The sequence below is a fragment of the Lepisosteus oculatus genome, chromosome 5 (genome assembly GCF_040954835.1).
Source record: "Lepisosteus oculatus isolate fLepOcu1 chromosome 5, fLepOcu1.hap2, whole genome shotgun sequence".
Taxonomy (NCBI): domain Eukaryota; kingdom Metazoa; phylum Chordata; class Actinopteri; order Semionotiformes; family Lepisosteidae; genus Lepisosteus; species Lepisosteus oculatus.
The window spans coordinates 21,557,015-21,569,156 of record NC_090700.1 but is presented as its reverse complement, the minus strand read 5'-3'; the positions used below and the strand labels follow the sequence as shown (position 1 = coordinate 21,569,156).

At 35.7% G+C, this 12,142-nt stretch overlaps 1 protein-coding gene across 13 annotated transcripts in view; it reads right to left on the bottom strand.

Moving 5' to 3' along the window:
* The window catches only part of robo2 (roundabout, axon guidance receptor, homolog 2 (Drosophila)), a 618,934-nt gene that overhangs the window by 124,126 nt on the left and 482,666 nt on the right, over window positions 1-12,142 (bottom strand). For all 13 annotated transcript variants that reach the window (XR_001477914.2, XM_015341922.2, XM_015341928.2 and 10 more), the window contains exons 3-5: window positions 9,349-9,506; window positions 8,507-8,627; window positions 6,419-6,557 (exon numbers count right to left, since the gene is read on the bottom strand). Coding sequence is in view for 12 of the 13 variants with exons in the window: in XM_015341922.2 (XP_015197408.2) it covers window positions 6,419-6,557; window positions 8,507-8,627; window positions 9,349-9,506 (418 nt within the window). In the remaining variant the exon portion in view is untranslated. The remainder of the gene's footprint in view (window positions 1-6,418; window positions 6,558-8,506; window positions 8,628-9,348; window positions 9,507-12,142) is intronic.

Sequence of the window (12,142 nt, the reverse complement as noted above, 5' to 3'; positions counted from 1 at the left end):
ATCTATAACTCCGTTTGGAGTATTTCTGAGTCCCCTCTGTGTCCTGGCTCCGCAGTAGTCCCAGCGGAGAGAGGCAAGTGGCACAGAACGAGTGCTGAGCCTGGCAAACACATGGCAGGCGCCTTCCACAAACAAAGCCAAACAGACGAGACAGCTTACAGAAGAGAGCCAAGGCCTTCACAGGCGCAGCACAGCACCAATCTGGCTCACTGTTCACAAACTGCATGCACCTGTGATCCCATCCACTCTTTAATTGGCATTATTATTATTATTATTATTATTATTATTATTATTATTATTATTATTATTATTATTTATAGCTCAATGTGATTGATTTCATTTTGATTTTGTAATGTTTTATAGTGAATCCTTACAAAAGTAGATTTGCAGCATCGCGGAGTGGGAGTTGGCTGGCATAGATCAGTCTATGTTGTAGAAGCAGATTCCTCGTGAATTTAGAGTCAATCAACCTTTTTCAAACTAAATAACAGGATAGGTAAGATTTCTTGTGTTTTTTGTCTAAAGTCAGACAAAAAAGAACTCCCCACACCGGAAGAAGGCTCCAAGGCTGAAACGTTGTGTTTTCTTTCTTCTCTTCTCAGCATGGAATACACCTATTACTTGTTCCAAAAAAAACTTTACTACTGACAATAAGTTAATGGTAAGAAATTAAATGTTTTGTGTTTAAATGTTTAAATTGTGAACACTGTGAATTCAAAAAATGAAATCTATAAGTATACATTAGTAACATTCCAGGTGCCTCTATCTCACAGATGTCTAGATTTTGCTTTAATTACCCAGACCGTAGAGTCTGTGTGAGTGAGTGTGCTTTGTTATCCTATCATCTACTTCCTAGTGTGGATTCCTGCTTATCTCAGACACCTCAGACATTACAGGTTTCATGTACAATAATAATAATAATAATAATAATAATAATAATAATAATAATAATAATAATTGCTTAAACTTATATAGCGATTTTCTGGACACTGCACTCAAAGCACTTTACTGGTAATGGGGACTCCCTCCACCACCACCAATGTGCAGCATCCAATTGGATGATGCAACGGCAGCCATAGTGTGCCAGAACTCTCACCACACATCAGCTATCAATGGAGAGGAGAGCAGAGTAATGAAGCCAACTTATAGATAGGGATTATTAGGAGGCCATGATTGGTGCTAGTGAATTAGAAATGAGCTGATACCTTCACAACATGAATATGTTTCTATAGAGTTAGTGACATCACTTATTTTTCCATTCATGAAAACTTTTTAGTATATTGCCTGTAATTCACTTCCTATAAGATATACCCTCTTGAAGTATCTGAGAGTGTTACTGATAACATAAAAGGGATAGCCAAACTTGAATAGAGTTACAAGGAAGTGAAAAGAGGCTCTGTATCAAATGCATTTTTAATTGGTACGTTGCTTAGCTGCCAATTATTCAGTAAGGACTGCAAGATACTGTTTTTAATTAGAGATCAAGAGAGGTGAAGTTTGTCTTGCATGAACTCCCCTGTTTCATTTGCCCCTAGCACACAATTTGCCCCTGAGTTTGCAATGCCTTCTGTAGGCCATCATACAATAGATGCACTGCAGTCTGTACAGCACTTTCTCATGGGAGTGCTTGTGTTAGGGAGGTGAGCTGTTCTATTGATAGCTGGAAATACTTTATCTAGATCAGATGTACTTAGATTAGGCAAAAGTGAAACAACATGGTTTCCAGATTTTACAGTTAATTCAAATAAGCTATGGTTTAAATGTGAGTTAGATAAATAAAATTATATTGTGTGACCAGATGTAGAGACCTATTGAGAGGCATTTTATAAGCAAAGACAATATTATCTTTCCAATAAAATAAACAAATTTTCTCTTAAAAAATAGAAAAGTACATGATTTGGCCAGGAATATTTTTAAACGTTTAAAGAGTATGAATACTGTAAAAGTACTGTAAAGTACTGTACATTCATATTGTCATGATTTTGGTCTTTCTACAAAGATAGTCAGGCAAGTAACAATCAAGAATGATATACCAGCCTTTTAATTTCCTTTTAAGAATATTTTACTTTGAGTTATTGTATTTTAAGCATTGCTCAATAGCAATTATAGGCTGTGCAGCCCAGAGAATGAAAACTGACAGACTCGATTTTTTTATTCCTTATTTCCTTTTTAATTAATGGGGACCAGAGCTTTTCATGTGTAGCTTTCACTGTTTTCTGTATCATTCTCTGTTATGACATCATAATTGGTACACATCACTTCTCAAGATGATCTAACACAATCCAGACTGCTTGGTGGCAACCTCTATTTAATCTGTCACACTTCCCATCTCTGACCGCTCTTAAAATTCTGTTAGCCTGCGTGAGTCCAAAAGATGAAAAAAACACTCCAGGCTCTGTTTTGACAGCAAGCACAATGGGTAATTCTTATAAAAGAGGGAAAAAGGAAAAATGACACATACACACATACAGTACACAGACAGTCAGAATTATAGCACAACAAATAGCAAGATAAAATAATGACAAGGGCATTAAGATTAGTTCCTTGCAGGTTTTGTATTGCTCACACTATCTCCTTCAAAAATAATCTTTCATTATGCCCACTTCAGTACTTCATTAGACACCAGTACTGTATAAACCCTAGGTTCCCAACGAATAATGCCATTTCTTTTATGAGTAAGCCAAACCATTCCTAATGCTGCGGTCCAATCCCTAATCACTAATATAATTTTTGCAAAATGGGATAGACTACAAACCTATGATCAGGAAGTGCACATTGGAAGGAAGTGCACCCAGCCAAGTGCACATTAATTTTCAACATCAATACAATAATAACAACATTAAGAGACAGTATTAAAAATTGCTACTTTAACACACTATAGTATCTAAAGGATTTCAAAAGTACTGGATTTTTACAAAAACATCTTTCAAAAGTGAAAACTACAAAGTGCCAAGATGCTAAATAGTTCCCATCTCAAAGTTCAGATTTATCAATTCATATCAATTCAATACACAAATAGTTTTGGCAGTATTTTCTGTTTTTATGTTGCAGTATAAGATACACTTCTGACTCCTCTGACAGATCTGGTACCCTAACCATCCTGAGTGTTCTGACATTTTGTATGATAGATTTTCATAAGGAGCAGTTACTTGCTGAATTACAAAACAAGTACTAGATTCTAACCAGCTTTAAACCTTAAATACAGTGCACCTTTACCAAGAACATTTACTGAAAAATCCCATTACAGGTACGTAAACTGAAATCAGACCTTTTAATTGAAAACCCAGGTAGTCTGGGGGAAGCTGCTGCTAAGTTTTCACAGAAAGCTGTGAAAGGTGGATAAGAAACAATTTAAAAGGATGTCAGGATACTTTTTGATATTATCTGTCATTAAGGTGAAGTTTCTATCCGTACTTATCACAGTACGATATCATGTACAGTAGCATGAGAACTAAGAATAGTCATACTGCATTTTGTTTTGTACTGAAAACCTGATAAAAATTCATTTTGACTACCAAATCCCTGAAACTAGTTTACTGATAGTATCCCCTCCCCACCTCAGCCAGCATTATGTAGGAGTCATTCCTTAAGAAAATACAAATATTATTTTAGCTACAAATCAGACTTGAGAACATTCATTTTGATTGGTCTGCAGCTAAATATATTACAACAGGAAAACTACTGTTTATTAGTTACACATGATATGAAAAGTTTGAAACCAGTGTGAATTTTGTCACCGAATATTATAATTCCTTACAGTTACCGTATGTAGTGCTTTTCTGTACACTCCACTCAAAGCACTTTACCGGTAATAGGGACTCCCCTATACTACCACTGATGTGTAGCACCCACCTGGATAATGCAACGGCAGCCATAGTACACTAGTACGCTCACCATACTCCAGCAACTGAGTGATGAAGCCATTTCATAAAGCCAATGGGGAATTTGGCCAGGACGCCAGGGAAACATGCCTGCACTTTTCAAGAAACACCCTGGGATGACCACAGTGAATTAGGACCTCAGTTTTACATCTCATCGAAAGGACAGCACCATTTTACAGTATAGTGACCCCCTCACTATGCTGGGGAATTAGGATCCACACAGACTGCAAGGTGAGCGCCCCCTACTGGTCCCACTAACACCACTTCCAACAACAATGTTTTACCCAGGTCTCCCATCCATTTACTGACTATTCTTATACTTGCTTAACTTCAGTGGGCTGCCAGCTGTGAGTTGCAGGGTGATATGGCTATGCTGAAAATGCTCATCAATAACCTGTTTTTCATTTTAGTTAACACAGATAAAACGCTCACGAAAATAATCCACAATGACTATGACAGAGTAAATTAAGACAAAAGTACGTGCTTTACTAAATTGATTTTTGTCATATGTGCATTTACTTTCTGTCTGGCAAACAGCAGGTTGGCTATATCAGGTGTAATTCCAGGGCTTCGGATGTAGGTGGGCTGCGCGGAGCCTCCGGGCTCCTACTGTGGGAGAATCTCAAGAATCGGGGTGTGCCGTTTTCTCTCCTTTCTCTTTTGTTTTCTAACTGTACCTCATCATTGGATACCATGTAATAGCCATTAGAAAGGAATGTTCTTATATTACATGTTCAGTAGTTTGTTTATGTGGCTGGGTGTTTAGCTAACCGAGAAAATATTATCATAGCGCCAACGTATTAGAGTGTATGCAGGCATTCCATCTTATTTTTCAGAAGAATGTGTAGAGTGAAAACACTATGACAGACCTGAAGCACAGACCTGTCACTGTGTTAGCATGATACTGGCATGGCGACATTAGCACTTAGACTACTCTTAGACTTTGGTAGTTTTTTGACTGATATATTATTGCATCAAAATGGCTAGTTATTAAAAATATTATACCAAAAATATATATATATACATACAACTTGTCTGGTCCTGTCTTAATATTTTAAGTAGCTCATGCAGACATTCTCCTATAATTCTTGCAAATTCAGTATTATCTGGAGCCTCTATTGAATTAAGTTATAATAATATTGCTTTGAAACTTACAAAAAATATCTTTACAAAAATCTTATATAAATGTTTGGAATTATCATAACAGTGCCAAAATAGATTTTCGTATTTGGAAAGAACTATAGTAAAGTATGTCCCTGTATAAGATTATTTATAATTAACCCTTTATTGCATGATTATTTCTTGTATCTCATATTTGATTTCTGGAGATCAGTACACTTTAGATTGTGCAACAAAGACTTGTGCTTTTGGCAGAATCGTATCAGATATGTTAAATATTTTCTAACTGTGACTAAATGTTACAGTATGTTTTCAAATGGGATGAGATTTCAAATACATTTCTTTTGAATTTGGGTTTCAAATAGCCATTGTTATCATCCACAGTGCTTTTCAATTTAGCATTTACAACATTTTTGTCCTTCTATCGATTTACAAAACACATTGAGGTGATTTATTTTGATGACACTTCAGTGTTGCAGAACAGATCCCTCATCCTATTTCGGTAAGAGATGAAGAAACATAGTTGAATAAATCAATAGAGTTTTGTCTCTTAGTATCTTTAGATTAACCATTTTTTCAGCCTGTGCCAGAACTTTATAGCAGCACACCTTACTCATTCTTCTTCTTTCTCAGATGTACAGTGAATTAGGTAGAAGCTTTCTGATGCAGATGCTACTTCATCACTACTACTGTTTTCACACTGTATAAAGCAATTGCAACTTTATAGAAACAATATGTAACTGGTGTTAAATTCCAAAATATACAGTTAAAATTATTGAATAGTTATTTAATTAAATAAAAAACAGTATATAAAATACTTTGAAATGAAACAAAGCAAAAGCCATAGAAACAGATGGAACACAAAATAAAACTAGTGTATAAAACTAAGATTTAAGACAGGATTTAAAAGTGATGACTCTAAAATTGGCTATGAGATTCTTCCACAGCCTTGGAGCAATAGAACAGAAGACTCCCATCCTAATAGTCTCCCAAGGTCTGCATTCTAATTTTGTGAACTGAAGGAAAAGCCAGGGTCTAAAGAGTGCACGTGGTGTGTGGAAGTATAGGGACATAACTGTCCACTGATGTAGTCAGGATCAAAGCATTTAAGCTCTTTAAGAGTCTGTAGTACTGTTTTAAATTTTATTGTGCAATCCACAGGAAGCTAGTGCAAGGAACGTAAAACCTGCAGAGATGCTTATGCATTTTAGTTTAAGGTAAGATCCAACAAGGTTTCTGAGGCTGGTTGTACCTTGTACCTACAGTATTATCAAAGTATGGATAATCTAGCAAGCAGAGCATTATGGTTATCACGCTTGTAAAAGACAAATACATCCTATGGCCCCAGTGGGCAGGAAATTTATGATGTGAACTCCTCTATTTGTGTAGGATTCTGTAGGAGGATTGCAAATCCTTACCGTGCTCTGGGCAAGTCTGCATCGTCCTTCCGCCAGCGCACAGAGGGCTGGGGGTCTCCTTGGACCTGGCACCGGAACTCCACTGCCTCCTCCTCCAGCACTATCTGGTTGATTGGCCGCCTCAGAAATGTAGGCCGCTCTTTATAACACAACAAATACACCACACAGTAAATATGAAGACCTCATCTGTGCTTAAAAAAAGAGTTCTTAAAGGCCTGGTTTTATATATAACTAAGGAACGTACACACCTCCAAGATTTTGATTTGGTTTGAATTAAGACTAGGATAGAGGCAAATAATACACAAAAAATAAATGATAACACTTAGATCCCTGAAGCAGTAATTTTAAGAATATAAAAAAAGGCTACAAATGAGAGATGATCCACCTAGATTATTTGGTAGCTAGTAGCTAATTGATCCAAAAACCTAATCTAGTAATTGGTTGAAAGAAAACAGGGTATCATCTGCAACAGACTCATACTACCCTTTGTGCAACCATCTTGGTTTTCAAATGTAACTTTCAGTATATGTGACTTATGGGGATAAATGTTCATGTACCTTTCTGTGCATACTGTAGATACTAAATATTCCCATGAACAATGTGCCACAAGCATGTGGTCAAGTACATGGAAACTGCTTTTATTTCTGAAATAATGGGACAGGGTAGCCATTTGTTTTCCAGAATAGATTATTTTTACTTTTATGTATAAATGGTCAGAAGTTAACACCTTGAGAAGTGTAAAGCCAGTATAATAACAACAGTATTGCCTGCTACAATGCCATTAAATCAACATTTTAAATGATTTGTATATGATACTTTTATTTTACATTCTGGTTTATAAATTACATTTAAAATGTTAATATATATAACATTAAGAATATATAAGAAAAATGATACATAAAATACAAAGTGGGGGACTGATAAACTCTAATAGGAATTGTTTAATTCAATTTTTCTGCTGAAGAAAACATAACAACTTACTGAATCAATCACACAAAGAGATTACTTCTTTAATTCACTAAACAAACCTGAAAGCTATTTGAATATAACATGGTGTTCCTATATTTAAGTGGTCAATTGGTGGGGGTAGTTGGGAACTGAAGTAAACCCACTCCAACCTGCTGAGTAAAGGGTATTGTTTGTGTGCTGTAGCTCCCCCGAAGCTGTGCGGCTTTATAGTGAGTGTTGTCAAGCTCACTAGCTGATGCCTTGAGTTTTGTTGTTTGAGCTGAGGGCTGGCAGTGTGAAAGGAAGCAGGTGGCCTGACAGTAGATGTTTCAGAGGACACGTGTGTTGTCTTTGGCTCTTCTGAGATGAATGAGGTAATTAGCAGTCACTAATTTAGAATCAAGGCATACAGTGGAAATTAATCCTTGATATTATATTAGTCCTAGCTATAAATAATCTAAAGAAGTTGAGGAAAACCAAAAACAACATATGAAATGTAAGGGATATGATGAAACAAAATTACATTAATGGCAAAGTTTACCAAAAATGTTCCTAACTTGTCACATATTTCATATTCTACTCATCTGGCAAATATAAGTACAATTTTTGGCCATCCAAATAAAAATAAAACCTCTCCATGATGCTAGGGAAATCAGACTGGTCTTCACAAGAGAAAACTTGCATCATAAAGTCATAGGAAATTTTACTTCTGGGCAAATTCACTATGTGAAAATTACCATAATTATCAATTACCACGGATGGCAGCATGCTCTATGAAACCACAGTTCTGTAAGGTCCTTTACCTTCATAACAAAGCCAATTAGTTTTCATTTAAAAAGCAATTTGAGTTATGAGAGGTAAAGATTAACACTGTACCAATCTGTGTGTGCCATTTAACACTTATTAATGGAAGTCGATTAGTCACACGATTAAATAGTTAAAGTCCCATGTATTTCAAAGGAAAGTCAACTCATTAATAAATCTGTCTTTTTCAATCACTGTGGTGGGAGCTGAACTGAAATGAAAAGCCTTGTCCTGTGCAAGGGCTGACAGGATACAGAACTGTGTTTGTTCTAATGAGAGAGACCAGATTTGCCAACATGCTAGTGCTAGGGAAACTAGAGAAGAGCAGACTCTTACCAAACACTGTGAGTTGTGCTGTTTCACTGTCTCGTTCCCCAACCATGTTGGTTCCCACACAGACATACATGCCTGCATCGCTTTTCCTGGTGTTGGAGATCATGAGCTTCCCACCTCGGATCTATTACACAGAGAAATGCAATGAGCTTCCAGAAAGGTCAAGCTGCAGTAGTATGAATGGACAAGAAGCTTATGCACCTAATCCAAGCTAGTGAACCCTTATCTCAAAAACACTGTTGGCCTATGGAAAAACCTTTCCTTTCTGAACAAGCTTTGACAAATATATACAGTATATTATATAGGGAAATTCAAGTGGGAACATGTCAGGCTGCAAAGTTAAAAGTAGAGGTTAATTTAATGCTGAAAAAAAGAACACTGTTGAACCTTCCTCAGCATGGAATGAAAATAAAGATATGCATAGTTTTAAAACTATATTAATTTGTATGTAACAAAATTGCAAAATTGCATTGTGTGCAATATTAAAATGTTATGTTTCAACACGTAAAACAATGGGTTAGGGTTAGGGTTAGGGTTAGGGTTAGATAATAAATTAGTTAGGGTTAGGGTTAGATAATAAATTAGTTATTCATCCTGGCATCTTTCATAACAATTCGAAATGTTAAACAAATGGTGCAAAAATTTGTATCCAAGCTTATTTCAAACTAGCTTTGTTTTCTTCAGGCTGGCTCAACCAGCAACAGAGACAACAGAGACAATGGCAAGTAAGAAAATGACATGGTGACATCTAATTTCCAAATTAATGGTGTTCATAGTGTCAAATTAACAAACAAGCTGCCAAAATGTCTCATTGTCTCAGGAACACTTACTTCATAAGCACTTACCGTAATCCTGTCTTCCTTATCATCAATGCGCACTTTATCTTTCTTCCAGTAGATTGTTGGCTCTGGGTGTCCACGAGGGGGCTGGCATTCCAGAATAGCAGGTTCTCCAGCTGCCACAACAACATCAGTAGGGTTCTGTCGGAAGTCATCCCGCAGCACTGTGGAAAAGTAGAAAAAAGTAGGTAAATTCATCAAAGCAAATCAAATCCGGTGTTATTATTTTAGGATTGATGGTGTCCCAGATACTTCTGTCACCAGTATGTCTACACACAGCTGTGAAAATGTCTTATTCAAATACAATAGCTATTGTGCTTGTACAGTAAGAGGTGCTTGTAAAGTAGGCTAAAAGCAGTGTGGAGTTTAGTGAACAGAATCTCCCCAAAATAGTAATTAAAAATAAGGTGGACTGAGTAACAACAAAAAAGTACTCAGAAACATAAACATCTGTTTCTGTTTTTTTTGGTAAACACTTGCACTTAAACAATAACATGCTTAATTTTGGATTTTCAGAAGGATTCAATGTTAATGAATACAGTATTTAAAAATGTGCTAAACACGAAAACTATTTCAGTGTTTAATAAAACATATCGTATATACATTAGGGCTAGAATTCCAAAACTATGACTGAACGAAATCATGTTATTTCTTGCTAACACAGTAAATTCTGCTGGAGGTATTATAAAGATTAGTCTTGCATATGCAGTTGTACAATGAAGGCCCTCATATTGTACCATCCAAAAGGATGCTATGCCCTGTTTTCCTGGAAGAAGCTAATGCAAAATTAATAAGCATGATCTGCCATGCCCCCTAAATCACTGAATTTTAGATCTTCAAGTGAAATCCCACAGAAGTAATCAGAGATGTTTTGGAACCCCACCTGAGGGCCAGAAGCAAATGTGAAAGACTATAAGGACAGCAGAGTACTGTAGATACTTTAAACAGAACATACAAAATTGCAGATACAGTATACTGAAATACACTATAATAATTTACTGTCAAATATTCAATCTTCTGCACGTTATGGAAACTAAGGTTATTATGACCAATGTGTAGGAGCTGCACAAATTTTAGGCACAAAGATAAATGCAAAGACAATAACCTACAATGGTCATAAAAACACAAGAACATAATGGTAATTTCTTTGGCCATCTCTTGCATTTCCCTGACATTCAGATTTGTTGATTTTTGAATGTGGTAATTTTCTTAGAAACATCCATTCATTGCCAGTAAAAGCCAAAGCATCCTTCCAGTGCTACAGTGAATGCAGGAAAAATTAGCTACTGCTCATCATTAAACCCGTTTTTGGGATGACCTCACCTGCACAGAAAACTTCAGTCTGCAAATACCTCAACATCTAATCCCTGTGGAATAACGCCTTAGATTTTCCACAAATTGTACATTTGAAACTAGTCCTGAGAATTCCAAATCAAAACCAGTCTTCCTAAATCGCAGCCATGAGGATTTGGCTTTGCAGACAAATAGAAGTAAAGTGGAAGTGTTTGAATGCTAAATGAAGAGCTACTTGCCAGGTTCTTATGCAAATCCCACTGGTGTAAAGAGGGATTTAGACAAGCTAACAGGCCCCAGTGCGCTCCAGTGTGATTCCCAATTCACCAAATCCTTAACAAGTGAGGCACACAAAAATGCATACATGTATAAATTACACATATACACAAAACAAAAGCTTTAGCCCCCATAATCCAATATGTATTACAGTTAATTTTGTAATGTATATAAAAACAACACACTATCATTGTGTCTTGTAAAAAGATTAACATTTTACATCATTTTATTTTGTTGATTGATAAAAAAATATCTGAGACTCACCCTTCCCCCATGCCAAAAAAGCTTAATATACTGATCAGACTGAAAATAATATCAACAGACTGAAGCTTATTGTAATTAAATAGACACATCAGTCCACAGCAGTACAGTACTGTATGTGATTTGCTTTGGCATGATTTTTCCAAGCATATAAAATAAATTATTGCTGCTTTGCTACACCAGTATAGTTATAACCTTGGTCATTTAAGGTATCTTATACGATTAGTAGCTCACTGCAGATGTGTGTAATCTGTTCAAGAGTTCCTGAATTAAAATCCAACTGACCTACTAATGTCGTTACTGTAGTTTTTATTTGTGTATTTGCTTATTTCTTGTTCATTAATGTTTAGATTTTACCTTTGAACAAACAGTAGCCAAAAAAAAAACATTCTGACCTCAAGTGTCTTATGCAATTGTCAGAAACCTCTCGTAAAATGTAAATAATGTTACAGAGCACAATCATGAGAAAATACCAACCAATCTTAAAATGATCAGCAAATTAGTATGAAAGTTCTAAAATAATTTGTTAAAATGAATAAATGGTTGTATATCATTTTCACATTATAAAAACAGGTTAATTCTTAAATTGTACCTACAATTTCGGTTCCATAAAAAGGTTGATCAATTTTGGTTTAATTCTCCATATATAACACTTATTATTTGACTTTGATCATCGTTATGATATTAAAACATAATACTTCTTGAATTCTAAATATGTACAAAATATAAACAATTTTAATGCTCTATTGCAAATTTGGGGATACACATTCAAGCAGAATTCTGATCATCAGTACTTTTACTTTACAAATTGTACGTCCTAGGTGTCTTCAGAATGAACTAAAAGAGGAATATTTCTGAAAGGCAGAAGTAGAAATACATACTATAAAGCAAGATGCTATTAAATTTTTCAGATAGCTATGTGGCTGCATTGCTGGTGGAATGCTATGCTTATTTTATCCCACAAATCCAT